This window comes from Adiantum capillus-veneris, chromosome 17 (genome assembly GCF_014529385.1).
Source record: "Adiantum capillus-veneris isolate H3 chromosome 17, ASM1452938v2, whole genome shotgun sequence".
Classification (NCBI taxonomy): Eukaryota; Viridiplantae; Streptophyta; class Polypodiopsida; order Polypodiales; family Pteridaceae; genus Adiantum; species Adiantum capillus-veneris.
The window spans coordinates 151,394,806-151,415,013 of NC_140947.1; the positions used below are offsets into that span (position 1 = coordinate 151,394,806).

General features: G+C 42.6%; 1 protein-coding gene across 1 annotated transcript in view; it reads left to right on the plus strand.

Annotated features, from left to right (window-relative positions):
• Positions 1 to 1,379: 1,379 nt before the first annotated feature.
• LOC147438330 (clathrin heavy chain 1) overlaps positions 1,380 to 20,208 on the plus strand; it is a 62,469-nt gene continuing 43,640 nt past the window's right edge. The window contains exons 1-10 of the mRNA XM_086487622.1: positions 1,380 to 1,649; positions 2,004 to 2,208; positions 3,112 to 3,200; positions 3,305 to 3,383; positions 3,710 to 3,837; positions 3,920 to 4,018; positions 4,125 to 4,233; positions 19,190 to 19,269; positions 19,346 to 19,573; positions 19,676 to 19,741. Of these exons, the coding sequence (XP_086343748.1) occupies positions 1,605 to 1,649; positions 2,004 to 2,208; positions 3,112 to 3,200; positions 3,305 to 3,383; positions 3,710 to 3,837; positions 3,920 to 4,018; positions 4,125 to 4,233; positions 19,190 to 19,269; positions 19,346 to 19,573; positions 19,676 to 19,741 (1,128 nt within the window). The 5' untranslated portion in view covers positions 1,380 to 1,604. The remainder of the gene's footprint in view (positions 1,650 to 2,003; positions 2,209 to 3,111; positions 3,201 to 3,304; positions 3,384 to 3,709; positions 3,838 to 3,919; positions 4,019 to 4,124; positions 4,234 to 19,189; positions 19,270 to 19,345; positions 19,574 to 19,675; positions 19,742 to 20,208) is intronic.

Genomic DNA, 20,208 nt, shown 5'->3' on the forward strand with positions numbered 1-20,208 from the left:
GGTGACTGATTGGAGGGAACAACTGGAGCATGAATCCATCTATCGACTCATTCGAAAGGAGAATGCTGGGTTGTTTGTGATACCAAGCAAGAGCAGACAATGGTTGAGGCCAAGTACTTTTTGGATATGAGACAATTTGCATGTTTGTTTGAGAGGTAGTTTAGTGAGTTCTTGGGGAAGTTGGTTTGGTCAGAGAGATGTGCATCTTGGTACCTTCCCTTGGCTTTTGAGGTGGATGAGGAGTGGGTCCCTCTTGCCTCTCTTATAGTATGGCTGTGTTGTTGATTTGTGTCCTTTTTATGGGGCACATCATCAAGAAATGTTAGAGTGGATGTGCATGATTTTGGAGGCATTTTGTGAAATGCTACATGAGGTTTTCTTACAATGGATGCTTTTATATCAATATACACATAATTGGACTTTGTGGTTTTTGCTACATTGCCTGAGGTGGACAGAGATATGGGTAGATTTGTGTGGACTTGATCACAATCTAGATAGCCACATTTCATCACTTGATTAGAGTATCTTTATCCCTAGATGTATCTCATGGTTTGTTTGGTATTTCGCTCCATGATCTCATTGTGTATCTTTCATGTTTTCCCCATATATCTTGTACATAGACCTATACTCGATTTTATGTAATGCAAATGGTAAAAATCCCACATTTATTGCAAAGAGAGAGAAGAAGAAGAAGAGAGTTTTAACGTTGTAGGAAACTATCCCAAGAGACCTTAAAGATCTAGGCGACGAGGAGTTGAACTCAAGACCTGTTATATAAGAGGGAATTGGCATTACCAATCTACCACACTTGAGAGAGAGAGAGAGAGAGAGAGAGACTTAGGAGAAGAGTCATGCTAGTGTTGTAGCAACATTCCCAAGAGACCTCATAGATTTATCCAATGAATCTTGAACTCAAGGCCTATAATTGCAGATGGAAGCGTGATAACCAATCTACCACACTTAGGTGAAAGAAAGATTATTCTATTTTCCTCTTCATATTCTCACACACACGCACGCACGCGCGCGCACACACACACACACACATCCATGAGAAGAGAAGTTTAACACGTTAGGAACATTCCCAAGAGACCTCTTAGATCTATTAGACGAGTCTTGAACGAGAGAGAGAGAGAGAGAGAGAGAGAGAGAGAGAGAGATACCTGACACCTCACAAAAGCTTTTAAAGTTTACAATGCTGAAAATTCTGTCTATCTATCTACACCATTTGGTGCACAAACATTTTCTTTAATTTATTTTCGCATGCACATTTTTACGGCATGCAATATTTTTTCTTACAGAAGAAAATGGAAAATATGAATGAAATGAAATGAAACCAAGATTAAAGTGGGATGCAAAGACTGACTTCTCCAAGTTTTTGTGCTCGATCTCACATACATCTTCATCAGCGGGGGACGGAGCACAGGCCGCTTCAGCGACGTTCCTCCCAGGCTACTGTTCCCTTCCTCCGATCTGTGCCAGTATTTTGCGGTGGATCTGTGCGCGTGGCAACTTCGCGAGTCATGACATTGTGGCACAGTTAGGTGTTTGCTTACCCCTTTTGCTGGTCTGCGGAGATCGGGTTTCGTTTCTGACCGTGAATCACAATGGCGGCTGCCAATGCTCCAATCGCAATGAAAGAGTTCCTGACGGTAAATGAGTCTTACCTGCGTGTGTGATTTCGCCCCATTTAGTTGTGTATTTTTCTTGGTCACTTTGGTACGACATCTTCCAAGTATCCTTCTCGGGGCCAGTTTAGAGGTGTCTATCTGCGTTATGGTAGATCTAGGAGTTCACATGCGTATTGGAGAAGTCATATCTCTGAAATCGAGGCTCAGAAAACTGTTTGGCAATCTCTGCTCAGCGGTTGTTAAACTCTACTTATTAATGCAGAAAGTGGATCCAACTGGTTGTGGGCTCAAGCTCATTGGATCTGTTCTGAATCATAAGGCTGTGATTTGGGATAGATTCTTCAGGCGATATTTATTTTTTGTGATTTTGTGCAGCTGCCCAGCTTGGGCATAAATCAGCAATTCGTTACTTTCACACATGTAACTATGGAATCAGAGAAGTTTATCTGTGTGCGAGAAACCTCTCCTCAGAATAGTGTGGTCATCATTGATATGAACATGCCCATGCAACCTCTTCGGCGGCCTATCACTGCAGACTCTGCTTTGATGAATCCAAACAATAGAATTCTTGCCCTCAAAGGTATTTTGTCAAAATGTTTTGTTAAATTTACTGATTCAGAATTGTTGCAACTGCATGACAAGGAAGGGTGGTGGTTATAATAGCCATTAGGATGGGGTTTTGGGTCCCTCCTCAAAAGAAAAGAGTGACTTTAACTTTATCGAGATGTATATACAATTTGCGAGGTAGAAGGATCTTATGAAGAGTCTTGATTGACGGGGATGTTGACCAAAATGTAGTGCCTTTTATCTTTAAGTATTGCCTTGGATGGTTGGCAAGAGGTTCTTGTTCCTCTTGTCAGAGAATACATTCAACTGTTACGATAAAAGTCAATGCAAAGCTCAATGCTAAAAACTTAAAGCCCATTCATTTATGGACCTCAATAGGTAGAATGGCTTAAAAGCAGAGTGCTCACTAATTAGGTGACTTATCCTTGCCACAAAACGTTGTGTTAACTTCTGCTTTTGGAATCATTTTGATGCTTTACAGCATAAATTTACTTATGTATGAACCGCAGAGGCAAATGACAGGTGCTGTACACCCATGGCAGTTGCTAAAACATCCTAGGGAAATTATGTTTTTAATCTTTGCTTTGCGTGTGATTTAAAATCAACCTTCGTTTCTGTGATTGGCAAGATTATGTTAATGAGGCTTCCAGAATGAGTTGAGGTTAATACCCAAAACTGCCGTTGCCAGTTTTTTGTGGGATATTTTTAACTGAGGTTGACTATTGAAAAAGTACAAAAGTCTTCTGGATGGATGGACAGAATCTGGAAGTTTTATCACATAAGCAAATTAGCCATGCAATGGGAAATTGAGATTGATTTTTCACTAGAGGAAGAGAATTCGAATTTTGTGAATTGAGAAGCTGATACTGTCATATACAGCTTAATAGTGTTTTTTGTGCTTTTATTCTTTTCACAGCACAAGTGCCATCAACCACTCAGGATCATTTGCAAATATTTAATATCGAGTTAAAGGCCAAAATCAAATCATTTCAAATGCCGGAGCAGGTTTGAAGCTTTGCACGTAACCTTGTCTTGAGCGGGATTCATGCTGAGCTCTTAAGGGCTCCTGGCTTAAGCGTGTGTGTTCTAATAGGTTGAAGCTGTTTTAGGTTGTGTTTTGGAAATGGGTGACACCAAAGATGCTTGGGCTGGTGACTCAAGCTGCGGCTTATCACTGGAATCTTGAAGGTATGCGCCTCGTAACTGCAGTTGCTCTGGTCCAAGAACTTTCTGTACGCACAGTGCATAATCTTCAACATTTATTTAAGTGCACACAGAGTAATAGAAAAGGGTTGTGCCAATGGGACAGCCGCTTGCTTCAAGGGAGCTTGAAATTTTCAGTGTGACATTCCATTAGGTGCTGCATTTGAGATGTGAAATGTTAGTACATTGTTTGTTCAGGGTTGGATTCTTTCTGGTGCCTTGCTATCATATACGATTGCTCTTTTGAATAAGAATAACCTTTTTTTGCATCTTGATAATGAAATGGCTTTCTTTGCACACTTTATTTTCAGGCGAGGCTGATCCAATTCGGGTGTTTGATCGAACTGCCAATTTGGCGGGAAATCAAATAATTAATTACAGATGTGATCCAACCGAGAAGTGGCTAGTACTTGTTGGTATTGCACCTGGAGCACCAGAGGTACGTGATCTCACTTTTGTGTGAGAAACTGGACAGGTTGGCTATGGCTGAATGCTTTACCTGCTACTGTTTTTTGCAACAGCGCCCTCAGCTTGTCAAGGGAAACATGCAACTCTTTTCTGTTGATCAGCAACGAAGTCAGGCTTTGGAAGCACATGCAGCTTGCTTTACCACTTTCAAGGTGAATTGAAGGCTTGAACCAGTATATAACAGAAAAATGATGTGCTGATGTTAATAATGAATCTTTTCTGTACTAGGTCTTTAATAATGAATCTTTTCTGTACTAGGTCTCTGGCAATGACACAATTTCCACTTTGATCTCTTTTGCGACCAAGTCCATATCTGGGGGTCAGCTTACATCGAAACTCCATGTCATAGAGCTCGGTGCACAACCAGGTGTCTCCTCCAAAGACTTCATGAGAGCTGCTTTGTATCTTTCAGTCTATTCTTGTTTGCCCGTCTGTGGCTTGGAAGATGGGATCTTATCATTTTTAGTTTTATAATTTTTCTGCAGTTTTGAAGCTGCCATGTTTTCATGGTGTGCACTATTGCACTATGCTTGGTAGTGAAAATTTGGGCATGGTAGATTTGTCGCAGCTATGTTCAGCCTAGCATTCATTCAAGTTTGTCAGCTAGTGATAAGAATTTGTTCCTTTAAAAGAAGTGTTGAGTCTGATTTCTATGATTAAGTCTTTGAGATGTCTTATCCTTGTGTTAGTTTAGAGTCGAGTATTTGTCTCAAGTTTTAGTCAAGTAAGCTGCTTCAATTATTTTGCTTTTTTTTTCTTCTTTAAAACCATTTTTAAGTGAATAAGGGTTTGTTTTATCTAGTTTTTTTTAGTAGCAAATAAAGTGATTTAGTTTTTTTTTTCCTTGTTTTCTTGTGTCCGTTGCTTTTGTAGTTTTGTGAGTGTTTTATCGCCTCGTATAATTCGTGAGTTTAGACTATTCTAAACTTCTGAAGGTACATTCTTATAGCTATTATCCGCAAAGGGGGAAGAGATATTGTCAGTTAAAGTTTACTAGTACCAAAGATACCTCAAATCTGGAGGCTTGTTGGGTTTTGCAAAGAGAAAAGGGAAGCCCTCTTAGAAGTTGAAAGGTCAGTGGGAGAAGATTTGGAGTTTCTTCTTGGGAGAGTTCAACAAACAATTAAGGAGGTTTTAGAACATTTGCCTCTTATGAAAGGGACACATATTCTTTACTGGTTTGAGTTTCAAGAGTGTGTGTTTGTCTTTTGCTCCAAGTTTTTTGGTGGTGGATCTATGAAGAGGAGGTTTGGGTTGTTTAAATATTGGTAGAGTTAAGCCAACAACCATCGACAATTGAAGATCTAGAGAGGTTTTTGTTTGGGGATTAGCAAGTTTGGCCGGTGAGAGGAGCAAAAGGTTTGTTAATGGTGGGGTCTAGAGGGGTGCTTAGAGAGAATGTTGAGAGGCTCGAAGATAAAGCAAAGAAATCACTTCAAAAGAAAATAGGTTAGTCGTTTGTATATGATATCTGAACACTCCAAACCATTGATGGGAGGAGAATCTATAAGGCATTGTTTTGTTGATGAGATGAAAGAGGAGAGAAGAAAAAAACACAATGTTATGAGTGAGGGCCAAGGGGTTGTTTAGAGTTCTTTATCAAGAGAAAGAAGGCACGCTTAATGGTAAGCTTGCCTTGTGAAGGTTTGGCATGAATTCTCAATGTAGGTCGTCTTGGAGAAGAATTGAAATTATTAAATGGTAGATAATGAGATCTTGTCTGAGATATGTGATGTAAAAAATGCCAACACGTTGGTTTTTTGAACTTGTTCTTGTAGTATTTTCTCTATCCTTTTCAATTGTGGAGCACTTGTGGTTTAATCAGCTATTTCTTGATTTGACAAGCAATGTTTAATCAACTTTAATACTTCAAAACAATCGAACAAATTGAAATGAGGAAGTGAAGGGAGATGGAGAAGATAGCGGAACAAGATACTCCTTGTCACAAATGGGAGCGGAGCGTACACGAATAATCAATAACTTGAAAACAAATAGAATATTGACCAAAAAAGAAGGGAGAAGATCGACAGAGTATTGGGGACCAGAAGATGGGCTAATCTTGTCTCAAACTGTTGACGTGTCAAGTCATTGAGAACGGACCCATCGGCCGAGGGGCCTAAACCTTAAAAAGAAGCAACAAAAGAACTAAAAAGTTCCACCAACTTTTGGGACCTCGTCCGATGGGGCCCAGAGGACATAAAGGCATAATAAAACCAACACACACACACATGTTGACTTGCACAGAGATTGATGACGTGGCAAACTATAAGGATCTTCGCAATCTGCGTGGATTGTTGATGTGGCAAACTATATGGATTTCCCCGTTTCACGTTGACAGTGATGATATGGCAGCTTGTATGGATTTTCGTAATTCACGTCGGCTGATCTTCAACGCCAACTTTTGGGCCAATTGCTTTTGAGTTTGATTACTTTTCATGTAAATTGCTTTTTGGCCTAGGGTCTTTAAATATGAGGCTAGGGCTCATTCTCTAGCACTCTTCTGGGAGAAGGTACAGAGCGTGGAGTACCGACTTGTATTGTGTTGATGCAATATAAAGAAATACCGTAAGGGGCGCCAAGGTTTGGGACCAATACTCTTGGGGGTGAAATTAAGCCTCTATGTGTCCAGTGTGCTCTCTCGCTCTCTTTCAGTTCAATTGTTATTATTGAAGTGCTAAAAGTTTGTTCTTTTCTACTGGCACGTGGTGCATGTCACTACAGTTCAGGTGTTATTGAAGTGCTAAAAGTTGTTCAGTCTGTTCTTTTCTACTGGCACGTGGTGTGCGTCTTGTGATTGATCTCCCCCTTAGAGAATCTTTACTCAGGGAGAATCTTTTACAAACACAAGAATTGGAGAAACCTCTCTGATCCAAATCTTAGCCTTTGATCCAAATCTTAGACTCGATGGTTGTTTCCTTCCCGTTAGGGAAATTCGAGAGACGAGCTCTCAATTCCAATTTCTTTCGTGTCTGTAATCAAAGCGTAGACCATTCCGGATTCCGTTTTTGGAATCCCCAAGCGTAGGTTGAAGCCTCCTTGCTCCTTTTCCGCGATGGAGTACTTACAAAAAGCACAAACGCAAAAGCAACAACTCGCAGAGTGTATTCACAAGCTCTACCTGCCGCTCCTTGTATGGAAAAGCAACCTCCGTACACGATCTTCATGTGATCACTTGTAGTTTCGTAGCGACAGTCTCTTTGCTGCTAGCACTAGCAATTTTGGGATGAGAGAGGGCGCTAGGGTTGCTTTTATAGGCTTTGGAGGGTGGTAGGGATAGTCGGCGGTCTCCCAACAATAGCAGTGGCTAGGGGTGCTGGAATAGCAAGGAGACGAGAGAAAAAGCTGGCGATAGCTTCTAGAGAGAGGAGAGAGATTGCTGTGCTTTATGCTGTTTTTGGCAGATTTTGGGGGCGCCCTCCATTTGTCATTCTTTATTTTAATGAGGGGCTGCCCACTTAATACGACCACTTATTAAAAAGTGTGAATCTGTTAAAAAAACCCATCATGTGACGCATGGGGAATACCCATTCCCTGATCCCTCCCACTGAACTTACAAAAGAAGTCCTCCACGATGCTTAATGTCACCCATCATATGACACATCAGAGTTGTCCGTTCTTTATGGCTTTTATCAATTCCAGTAACTTTAAGAGTTCAAGTGTACACATTAATATCCTAATTTCGTTAAATATAGAGTACTCAAAAAATGGTCCTTTTAGCAACACTCTTGCACAAGAGGGTCAATGACCTTGAACCGCTAGTTTGAGGTATTTCTTTATTGCCCGATAGCAAGGCCACACTTTTGAAGCCTCTTCTCTTTGAAACTTGAAGGGTTCTTTATACGAGAGGGTCCCTTTCCCCTTCGTTTCTCTCTCTCTCTCTCTCTCTCTCTCTCTCTCTCTCTTCATGCAAGACCCAAGCTTCCTATCACAACTTGGATGTCGTGGCATGACTCTTGACTAGGAAAGAGAGAGAGAGGAGATAGAGGCAACCAAATCTACCACTGAAAAAGTAGAGCACTTGTTGGTCTAGCTACTTGGTAAATGAGCTGTGATTTTGGCTGATTTTGTGTCGTAAATCATAGGTTGCCAACTTTGCACTCGGGTGGTGTCAAGTGTGTGTGATGACATAGCATGTGCCTTAAGTGTGTCGTAAATCATAGGTTGCCAACTTTGCACTTGGGTGGTGTCAAGTGTGTGTGATGACATAGCATGTGCCTTAAGTGGACATTGTTGGATAAATGGAAAATGAAGTAAAGAGGCCGAACCAGAAACCAAGAACCTACATAAATTGGTCATGTGGCACTCAACGCAAACTACGTTGCAAAACGCTGGCGGCCATGTGATAGTTCGTACGACTGTTTTTGTAGGAATTGTGTGAGGTTTCGAAGCCTTTGTTATTGGTGATGAAAGCATATTTCGGGCTCCCAGTTTAGGGGCCCCATCTATCATATTTAAGAAGCCTTGGGGGTGGGTTGTTGCAAATCAGCCTGGAGTCTTGATGCAGACTACACCTCGTGGCTTTGAACTTTGTGATTATCAATCAAGAAAGAAATACCGAAAGGGATGCTAGGCTATGGGGCCAATGCATGTGGAAGCGGAACTGTGCGGCTTCGTGACAATTCTCTCTCTCTCTCTCTCTCTCTCTCTCTCTCTCTCTCTCTCTCTCTCTCGTCAATTGCCATTGATTTCTCACCTTGGTGTCCAAGCTCGTAACAGTGCTATCAGAGCTCAAACGATTTTTCTAAGGAGGATCCGATCCGTTTTTTGCAGCACTTGGGTTCTAACTTCTGACAATGAATCCGACATCTCACCTACTACAATTTGTCAAAGGTCGTAGCGGAAGATGCCATGAAGATAAGAATTGGCTCGTGATCTAGTGGACACCTCGACTCCGATCTAGAACGCGAGAATTCTCTCTTCCAATCCTACACACAGAAGAGGTGTGCTCTCGGGTTCCTTCTCGTAAATCAGCCCCGTCTACGATGTTTATGGGCTGAAAACAGAGAAAAACAACAGCTTGTCGCGATGGAAATGCTCTCCATAGGCACTTCTTCATGATGGAAATCGCCTACTGGATCCGAACAACGTCTCGAACACTCGAGGCAGCCATGGGAATCTTCTCCGACGTCATCATCATGGCTGAAAATCTGCAACAGCTTCTCCTTGCTACTAGCGTTGGCTTTTTCTTTCCGAGTGAAAGAGAGAGAGGACGCTTTTATTACTCCTGGCAGTTGGCGAGAATAGGGAGGGTCTTGCCGGCAAGGATAGGGGAGGGGAAGGGGCGCCAAAGAGAGGGGGAGAGAGATCGCTGAAGAGAGGGAGAGAGATCATGCGCTGAAATATAGAAAAAAAGGGCACTGATTTGGCTCCATGTTTTGTTTAAAGGGTGGTTGCCCACTTATTAAGTGGCGACCGGATGAAACCGGCCCTTATGGCGATAGACTTTGACTTTCACCACAAAGGAACTTCACGAATAAACCTATGACGGGAATTAACACTTCAAAGCACAACAGCTGGGAAGCTAGAATGCTCCGAGCCTACGCGACAACCTGTCAGTATTTCTTTATTCCTTTAGAGGGTAAAGTCACAAAACTAGAGCCTTGGGGATCGTCACCTGTGTCCAACTAGATTACATATGTTCTGGGAAAATTTCGGCAGCATAACGGCCCCAAAACTCGCCTTGAACAAAACCCCCTGTTGGAACTTGCTTCCAAGGACTTAAACCCTCTGTTTTCAGCCCAAAAACAGCAATTACAGCTCGCTGTATTTACTGGTTTTCACCTTGTTTTCAGCCCTAAACAGTTTCGGAACTGTCCTCTAGCAGTGGGGCACTGTTCCCAATGCTTCTGGCATCCATACGGCTGCAAAACAGCAAAAAAACAGTGCATAACCAGCGCTGAAAATGTGTCAGAAGACCGGCACCACATGCCAATAGAAAAGAAAAGACTGAACAGACTTTTAGCAGTTTAATAACAATTGAAATGAAAGAGAGAGACGACACGCGACACGGAGTGGCGGAATTCCACCCCAAAGAGTATTGGCCTCAAACCTTGGCGCCCCTTTCGGTATTTCTTTATATTGCATCAAGTTTCAACACAATACAAGCCGGTACTCCAGACTTTGCACCTTCTTCAAGAAGCATGCCAGAGAATGAGCCCTTAGCACATATTTAAAGGCCCTAGGCCCCAAAAGCAGTTTACGGTGAAAAGCCTTCAAACTCAAAAGCATCTGGTCCAAAAGCAATGCCAAAAAGCTGCCAGCATAAGTCGTGGAATTCCGTACAGCAGTCAGTGCAAAATGCGGAAATCCGTACAACCTGCCACGTCATCATATCAGTGTAATTTTTGGAATTTCCGTCCAGCTGCCACGTCATCAGCTGCGACGCAATTCTGTGTGTGTGTGGGTCCTCCTTTATTTTAATCCTTTGTCACCTGGGGCCCCATCGGACGGGGTCCCCATAAGTTGGTAGGACTTCTTCTTCTGTTACTTGTTCTTCTTAGGGTTTAGGCCCCTTGGCCGACATCTGTAAGTTGGCTCCATTCCTCAGGGCTTTGACACGTGAGCGGTTTGTGACAAAATGCTCTTGTAAGGTGAGGTTAATACCCTCACCGGTGTTTGCTTTTGGAGTAGCAGCTAGCTACTCCTGTTCCTGCTCAAAGAGGCTCTTGCCTCGGCACAGAAGCATAAGACCACACAACTGTACATAGGTCACATGAAGAGCCCTCTTGTGGGGCATCACGTTACTGCACGTAGAGGGTTCTCAATGAAGCATCCCCCTAGCATAAATTGAGCACCTCCTCTTTTGCGCTTGACCAGTAATGCATCTGGCACAAATAGATGCAAAAGGGGAAGTGTTTCATATGGCTGCCCAAACCTGTGTATCACTGAAAACGGTAGCAAAACAGCTCTGTAAACACACATCCAATGTCTTCCAATGCTGAAAATGAGCTCCTTGGTCCTAGGTAAAGTCATGGGAAGCTCAAAAATACAGAGAAATGATTGAAAATCAGAGTTATTAGCCTCCAAAACTGCTCCAAAAAGTCAATTACGAGTTTTGTTCTCCGAGACTTGGTAAATTGGCCAAAAAGTGTCACTTGGCACTCATGCATGCAATTTCCCCGCATTGGGCTTCCTGCTTAAAAATCTCTCAATTGGTTTCTCGGTTGACTTTGTAGCAGAGTAATAAAATGTTTCCCTTGTGATTCTGAAGCTAATGACGTGAACAGATTTTGTGGCCCAAAATAGCAGTTCCCTAAATTTTAGGAAATGCTTCCATTGGACCCATTGGACTCTCACTCGTCATTTGACCATCTTTCACCATTGGGACCACGTCCAAAAATGCAATGTAGCCCAGCTTTGGGTGATTTTCTCTGGGTGACCCCACCTTGTCATTGTGCTTCTATGGAGTTAATTTCCTAGTATCCACCAACTTATTAAGTGCAGCGAGGGGACCTAGACGACTTTGAACTGAGCCTAGACAGTGGACACCCTTTTACTACTGGAATTCGAGTGCCAACGAACTTTCCATCTGTGGGTGAAACTATTGTTTCACACTGGCCGTACAATGTTCGACCATTTGCAACTTCGAAAAGGGGGTCCCAAAAATTAAACAAAAATCATCAGAAAGAAATCAATAACTCGAGTTAGCAATTGCCACGTCCTCGTGACACCAGCCTATTTAAAAATGGTATGAACCTGCTCAAAAACTCAATAAAACCTTATAAGCTGAAAACAATGCTTGCACAATCACAACCTCGACGTCCGTGGATGCAGTCTCATGCACAGATGCAATGCTAACTATCACAAAATGATGACATGACAACAAGCTGTACAGAGGACGATGATGTGACAGTAGGTTGTACGACACAATCTGGAGTTTACGTTGATAGGTACCACGTGGCAGCAATACAGATTTTTGCATAATACGTTGACATGCTGACGTGGCTGCTGTACTGAATTTCGTAATTTGCTTTGACTGCTTTTTATGACAGATTTTGGGACCAGTTGCTTTTGGGATAGTTCGCTTTTGAGTGTACTACTCTTGGGGCTTTGCTTTTGGGGCATTCCTTGTAAGAATAAATAGACCCAACGGGCCTCACTCTGTAGAGCATATGGACGCAGAGTCTGGGAGCAGAGGACTTTCAGGAGTTGTACTTTGCTCAAGCATTAATATAAAAATAAATATCGAAAGAGGCGCCAGCTTTTGGGGTCAATACCTCTGGGCACGGAACTATGCCGAGTGTGTCGATTGATAAAAAGAAAAGTAAATTGTGTTTTTGTCTTTGACAAGTGTCCTCACACTTGTAACAAGTGTGTTGAAACTTGTTTTTCTTCTAGAATTCTCCTTTTAGATTCTTCTAGCCCTTGACTAGAACCTTCTAGAACATTCTAGAATCGACGAATAATTGATAACAAAAACATCAATATCGGAATCAAATGAAAGCTCTTTTCGAGTAGAATACATAATGCTCAAGCATTTTCAAAACATCACTCAATGCAAATAATCATGTATGTTTTACTGTGTGTGTGTGCACGTGCACGCGCCATTCTATCCGTTTGTGTCACAAATTGCTTACGTATCAAACCATTGAAGACCGACAGGGTTAAACCCTAACAGAAGCAGAAGAAGACGAAGTTCTCACGAACTTACAAATCCTGGTTGAGTGGTCCAAATAACAAGTTGGGTTGGGATCAATAATCCTAATCCCCAATAACTTATGGGGACCCATTTGATGGGGCCTAAAGTAAAGCACCCACACACACACAAATAACTTTGCGTAGAAGATGCTGATGTGATTGTTGTACGAACGCTCAAATATCGGGTTGACATGTTGATGATGTGGTAGTTGTACAGACGTTCGCAGTTTGCGTTGATTGCATGGCGGTTGAACGGATTTTTGTGAAACACGTTGGCAGATTTCTGCGTTGGCTATTGGGACTAGGTGCTTTTGGATAAGATGCTTTTCATGTAGATTGCTTTTGGATGGCCAAGGGCGTCCAAATATGTGTCAAGGGCTCACTCTATGGCATGCTTCTATGTGGAGATGCAAAGTAGTGCCGTCAGAGTTGTACCATGTTGAAGCAATATAAAGAAATATTGAAAGGGACGCCACAGTTTGGGGCCAATGCTCTCTTGGGGTGAAATTCCGCCACTCCGTGTCTTATGTGCAATGTATCTCTTTTAGTTTAGTTGTTTTGAAGCATCTAAAGTCTGTTCGGTCTCTACGCCGTTTCTTGCTCCAAGAAACGGAACGGAGTTTCTTGGGATTTTCGAACCGGAAGAAACGAAGTTTCTTGAGTCAAAAAGAAAATTCCGAAAAGAAATTGAGGGTAGATGTCTAATGTTTTAGGACTCAGATTCTTGAGCGTCAATAGTTCCATTAGGTGACTATGTTGGGCTTGGCTTAATGGATTGCTTATCTTTATGTTTATGAACCCCATCCTTTTGTATTGCGGTGATTTTTGGGTTTGAAGTCTAGACGTGTTATGGCATTGAGTAGTATCATGTACGATTGTCTTTTTATGACATTGAAAACCGTCTTGAATTGAATGTCTCTTGAGTCTTGGTTTGAACATTGCATACCTTCAAAGTTCAAAGTGATCATTGGTAGACCGCAGCTTTAAGGTTTTAAGTTTTTGTCATATAAAATGTGAAGTTCTGTATAATATGATCAATGTTTTATTTTTCTAGGCTTCTTGTTTTAAGTATTAAATTGGGTTTTTTAAATAAATAAAACAACCTCGGTTCTTAACCGTTTCGACCTTAGTTGAAACTCCAAAACTCTGGTTTTTCCGTTTCCGTTTGTCACAAATACGGAAGCGTAGCTGCTCACTCAGATAAATATCATGCGGAATTTAAGAGAGACAGTTCATCATGACGAGTAGGGAGAGAGAGAGGGAGAGAGAGAGAATTGACACAGTATTGGGGACCAGAAGATGGGCTGGTCCCCCCCGTCAAGAGTTCTTTATTCAGGGAGAGTCGTATACAAGCACAAGAACCCGAGGAAACCCCTCCGTTCTGTAGTCTTAGACCCGAAGGTCGTTCTTTCCCATAAAGGGCTTGGGCACAAGACCGTTCCTTCCCGTAAGGGCTTAGGCGCGAAGCCGTTCCTTCTCGTAAAGGACTTAGGCACGAGGCCGTACTTCCCGTAAAGGACTTAGGCATGAGGTCGTACTTCCCTTGCTGGGTACTTAGGCATCAGTTCACTTCCCTGGCTGGGAACTCCGTCGTCAATTTCCTTACCTTGCTAGGAACTCGGTCATCTCTCCTGCATCATCCAAACACAAGGACTTCATCATAAACAAAGCTGAAAATCGTTACCTATCACTTCTCGGACGTGGAGGAGAGTTTCTGTCGCGATAGATTTCTTCTGGAACTTGTTCTTCGCGATGAAAGCTTGCTGAAATTGCAGGACAGCAGGGTAGGAATTAAAATCCTCTTGCAACTGAATTCTGGCGACGAGATCTCTTCACGTGAGCAGTAGGGCAGTGTGAGGGTGCTTCTGCGATCTCTTCCATGGCTGAAATCTGCTAGCGCTGGTTGCTTTTTGCTCCTCCTGCGAATTCTACCTCCCAGAGATGGGAGCGCTGGCTGCTTTTATAAGCCCTGTAGGTCGGCCAGAATAGGGAGGGTCGGCTGCTTTTCTGCCAGAATAGTGGGCGTTGGCTTTTTCTTGCAGGTTTAGGAGGCGTTGGCCTTTTCTGCTTTTTGGAGAACGTCCTGCAGCAATTTTAGTACTTGGCTGCCCACTTATTAAGTGGGCGGCCGATCACTTAATAAACTTATTAAAAGTTAGTCCGTTCACTTAAAATTGACTTGCCGGTCAATGTGAACCTGTTTAAACTCAGTTTAAACCTTATAAACTTATTCCAATGCTTGCACTTATTCCTTCCAGGCGTCCCCGGATATGAACTCAAGCATTCTCTCGCGGAAAAACATCTGCTTCTCGTCTTGCTTTTTACCAAAGCTTCTTAGAACCCATCTTTATCCATGTGCTTGCGTTCTTACGCGTATTTTCTTACTCAGTTCGGATTTCCTCCTTAGACCCTTAGTGTGTCCCCTTACCGATGAACCTGTCACCCATCTTGTGACTCATCAGGGACCACCATTACCCGGTCTTCTCCCACCGAACTAACAGGCCAACTCCTTCACGGTGCTTCTTGTCACCCATCATATGACACACCAGAGTTGTCTGTTTCCTGATGGCTTTTCTTACAGATCTCTGATTCCTTAACTTATTAGTTAACTTGTGCACATTTCTTATTAAAGTCCTAATTCTAGAAAATAGAAATTAGAAACAAAATAGTCAAATTAGTTTCACCATTTTTCTCGTTTCCGTTTCGGATTGTCACTATGCTCTCTTCCAATAAGGTAAGTGTTAGAGACTTGGGCACCCCAAGTTAAAAATCTAGCACGACACACGAGAAAATCACTTAAATACTTGACAACTTTAGAATTTGAGTCGACATGGCCCGATGTAGTTCCGTGCCCAGAGGTGGTGGCCCCAAAATCTTGCGTTCCTTTCGGGTATTTATTTTTATATTAATGCTTGAGCAAAGTACAACACTCGAGGGGTCCTCTCCTCTCAGACTCTGCATCCAGATGCTGTGCAGAGTGAGGCCCCTTGGGTCCTTTTATTCTTACAAGGGATGCCCCAAAAGCATAGCCCCAAAAGGAGTAAACTCAAAAGCAAATTATCCCAAAAGCAACTTGGTCCAAAAACTGAGAGGAAAAGCATCAGCGCAAGTTGCGGAAATCCATACAAGTTGGTACGTCAGCACTGTCAACGCAAATCATGGAAGTCTGTACTGTCTGTCCGTACACTCTGCCACGTCAGCCTGCTGTCACGGCGAATTGCGGAAGGCCACTTTAACATCCGTACTGCCACGTCACCATCTGTTGTGGGTGGTCATGCCACGTTACCATTTTGTGACACCTTCCTCTTGAAAGAATTGTAATCGCCCTTGATTACGCCTACAAAATCAGACATAAGCCATAAACGAGTTCAGTAGACACTTAAGTATCGATGACTAGACGACACAAATCCAACACTTGTAGTATAAAGACGATAGTCACATCATATCACATTCACATCACATTACATAGATGCCAGGATCGTGATTCCTGGCGACGTATTTAGCAGTCGCATCTAGATTCGCACCGGACCTCACTGATGTCGATTTAACTAATCCCATATCACGATCACGTCCATGGATTCCGTTCTGATCTAGGACCATGATTCCTGGCAACGTATTTAGCAATCGTATCTAGATCTATCCCATATCTTACTGATGTCAGATTGACTAATCCCATATTGCGATCATGTCCATAGATTTCTCCACTCAAGCACTGTGGTTTGCCGCCATTGTGCATGCACCTCGTCGAAGGAGGTCTGACTCATAAATTTTACAAATTTCGGGTCCTTCGCAAAATTTAGCATCATCTTTGTTGCATCGCCGATCAATCGTCGACGCTCCATCTCTTCGATCTCGGCCTGAGTAGGCCGAGGCGGGCTGTACTCCTTGCGTGAATCTTCGTTGTGATCTCTTCCCGCATCGCCGAATGCCGAGGAAGTCGATTGATCTCCGTCTGAAGCCATAAGTGCCGCGTAAAAAAGAATCTACCGCGACACCACAATAAATCACTTCAAAACAGTTCACAATTTACAATTTATTTGACACTGGCCCGATGGAGTTCCGTGCCTAGAGATGTTGGCCCCAAAGACTGGTGCCCCTTTCGGTATTTCTTTTTGTATTAAGGTATTTCTTTTTGTATTAATCTGTCGCAAAGTACAAGCGAGTGGGAGGCTCTCACTCTCAGACTCTGCGTCCAGATGCTCTGAGAAGTGAGAGCCCAAACCACTAATAATAGGTTTACAAGGGATGCTAAAAGCACAGCCCCAAAAGCTGGTCAAATCAAAAGCTTTTAAAAATAAAGCAAAAGAGCTCTCTCTCTCTCTCTCTCTCTCTCTCTCTCTCTCTCTCTCTCTCTCTCGTTTAGTGGAAAATAAAGCAATTCCCAAAAAGCCCCAGCGTAGAATAAAGCAGGTTGAATTGCGTAGGAGAAAATTGACAAAAATCTGTACGTTGCTGCCACGTCATCAATTTTGCAATTCACGGAAACATCCGTACGACAGTGCCACGTCGGCATTCAGCGGACTTTCCGGTTTTCTGCAGCCAGCCAACCAGGGAGTGTGTTGCATATGCTTTGCTTTGTTGCTCCCCGTGTCCAGGGCCATGCTTGACACATCACGCGGGGTGTGTGTGGTTTCTCTTGCCCAAATAGTTGCCACGTCATTGATTTGTGACACCCCTTTCGGTATTTCTTTATATTGCTTCAACAAGGTACAAAGTCTGGGGCTTTGCTCTACTTCCTTGCAAGGTGGAATGCCAGAGAGAGCCCCTTACATATTTAAAGGCCCTTGGCCCCCAAAAGCAAGTGCTATGAAAAGCTACACCTTCGAAAAGCAACGAGTCCAAACTCTCGTGTGTCACAAGATGGGCACCATGTGCCAATAGAAAAGAACAGACTGAATAGACTTTTAGCACTTCAATAACAACTCAACTGAAAGAGAGAGACGACACGCGACACGGAGTTGCGAAATTCCACCCTAGAGAGTATTGGCGCCAAACCTTGGCGCCCCTTTGGGTATTTCTTTATATTGCATTAACTCAGTACAAGCCGGTACTCTAGAGAATCAACCCTTAGCATGCCAGAGAATGATCCCTTAGCACATATTTAAAGGCCCTCGGCCTATGAAAAGCAGCTTACATGAAAAGCCTACAAACTCAAAAGTTATCTGGTCCAAAAGCAATGCCAAAAAGCTGCCAGCATAAATCACGGAATTCTGTAGAGCAGTCAACGCAAAACGCAAAAATCCGTACAATCTGCCAGGTCATCATGTCAGCGCAATTTTTGAAATATCCGTACAGTTGCCACATCATGAGCTGCCACGCAAGACTTTTAGTGTGTGTGTGTGGGTCCTGCTTTATTTTAATCCTTTGTCACTTGGGGCCCCATCTGACGGGGTCCCCATAAGTTGGTAGGACTTCTTCTTGTGTTACTTGTTCTTCTTAGGGTTTAGGCCCCTCAGCCGACATCTGCAAGTTGGCTCCCTTCTTTAGAACTTTGACACGTCAGCAGTTTGCGACATGGCGCCAAAAGCTGGCAGTGTAAATTGCTGAAATCCGTATTGTTGTCAACGCAAAACGCAGGCATCTCCATACAGCCTACCCACGTCAGCATCGACGCAAATTTGAGTTTTCTTCTTTAGGATTTAGGCCCCTCGGCCATAAATTGGTCTATACCTTGCACTTACTTTCCTTTAAGGGTGAAACTGGGCTTATCCTGGATTCATCTAGGTATATAAGGTTCTTAGATTTTAGGCCTCTCGGCCATGTCTTCTAAGCTTGGCCAAGGTTAGGATTTTAAAGTCCTCACCCCCTTTTGTCTTCAGTGGTTGCCAGGTCAGACAAATTGTGGCGTACATTCCATCAGATTTTATGGGCCGCCTTGTACATACTTGGGTCCCTTGCTTTGGGGTGTGTTCGGGTCCGCCCTATCTCCTCCCATCGGTCCAAGGTCATGCCACGCCATGGAGTTGTGACATATTACAAACCCCCCCCCCCCCCCCAACCCAAAACTCACGAGAAAGTTATTGGTTATATTACATCTGCAGAAGCACTTACTTCATGCATAAATGCAATGACCATCCCCATTACACAATACATTCTCTAGCATGCATCAATACAAAATCCGGTTTAACAATTTGATGCTATCTAGTCATCTCATCCTTTCCAGATCCATTGATGTTCTAAAAAAGGATCTTCTCTATCATCATGGCCAAGTCTAAGCAATCTCTCACAGATGGCTTTGATGCACTAAGACCACATATCTAGTCTATCTCATCCTAGCTGAAACTTTTGATGCACTGGAGTCAAGTAAATGCTTCACAAATGCCACAAAATGCCATTGCAATGCAAATGTTTGATGCACAACTCACAGATACATTAATGTAAACATGAATTCATAAAGCTCTTCCACGTTTGTACGGTTTTATCTGGAAGACTTTTCAAAACCAAGGAAAAGTCTTACTCACTTGAAGCTGTGCCCTTGAGATGTAAAGAGAAGATTTTTTCTTGCTTAAATAAAATGCATTGACAGGATTTGTAGCTTTTAGGATAATCAAAATTCTGAGGATTTAGAAAACGTGTCTTTTTAATATCTAATGCTTGTAATTTTGCATTGAAGCTCAAAATTATTCTTTGAAGTTTTCAACCTTATTCTCTTAGATTAATCTTCCTCAATCCTTCATTATACCCAGGGAAACCGGGATTCAGCAAGAAACAAGCAGATTTGTTTTTTCCACCAGATTTTGCTGATGATTTTCCAGTGTCAATGCAGGTGGGTTCTTTCTATGACGTAAATTTGATGGAACTATATATTTGCTACTTTTTCTAATACAAGTTGTGGGTTGTAGGTTTCTCAAAAGTACAGTTTGATATATGTCATCACAAAGCTGGGCCTCTTGTTTGTTTACGACCTGGAAACTGCAACTGCAGTCTACAGAAATCGAATCAGCCCTGATCCAGTCTTCCTCACAGTAGATTCTCCTTCATCAGGAGGTTTTTATGCCATCAACAGGCGAGGTCAAGTTCTGCTAGCCACTGTGAACGAGGCCACCATTGTGCCATTTGTCAGTGGGCAGGTGCTGTATTCTCCTCCGCATTCAATGAGATGATGTCTGTGGAAATAATTTGATGCATGTGCTGTCGTCTCATTTAGAAAAGCCTGTTTGTGATCTCTGCAGCTGAATAATCTTGAACTTGCAGTCAACCTTGCTAAGAGAGGAAACCTACCTGGTGCAGAGAATTTGGTAAGTTGATTTTGGCTCAAGAGAGTCCATACTTTTCCACTGTTATTTTGTAGAGCACGTGCACCATTTTTTTTTGCCAGGATATAAGTGTTCTTCTTTGTAGTAAAGTTTCAATGGGAACTACCACAGCCCCAGGCACCTATTTGTCAAATCTGTCGATGTGCGTGGGGCTGTGGTAGTTCTGTCCAGGCTATTCATTATAAGGGTGGTAAGTTGCACAAAATTTTCGGCAGTAGTTAAGGTAAGGTTACAGGTGGCATATTGCAAGGTCTTAAAGAGGCAAGCCTTTAGTTTGTTGATTGCCTTAAGCAGTTTGTTTGTTGCTGATTTATTGATGTGCTTTAACTGATCTGATGCTAATTTTGTTCAATTGACACTTCTGTACGAGTAGCAGAATAGTGTTTGATTTATGTTTATATATATAGTGTTTGATTTATGCCTACATGTTTAACCGACTGTACTGTGCA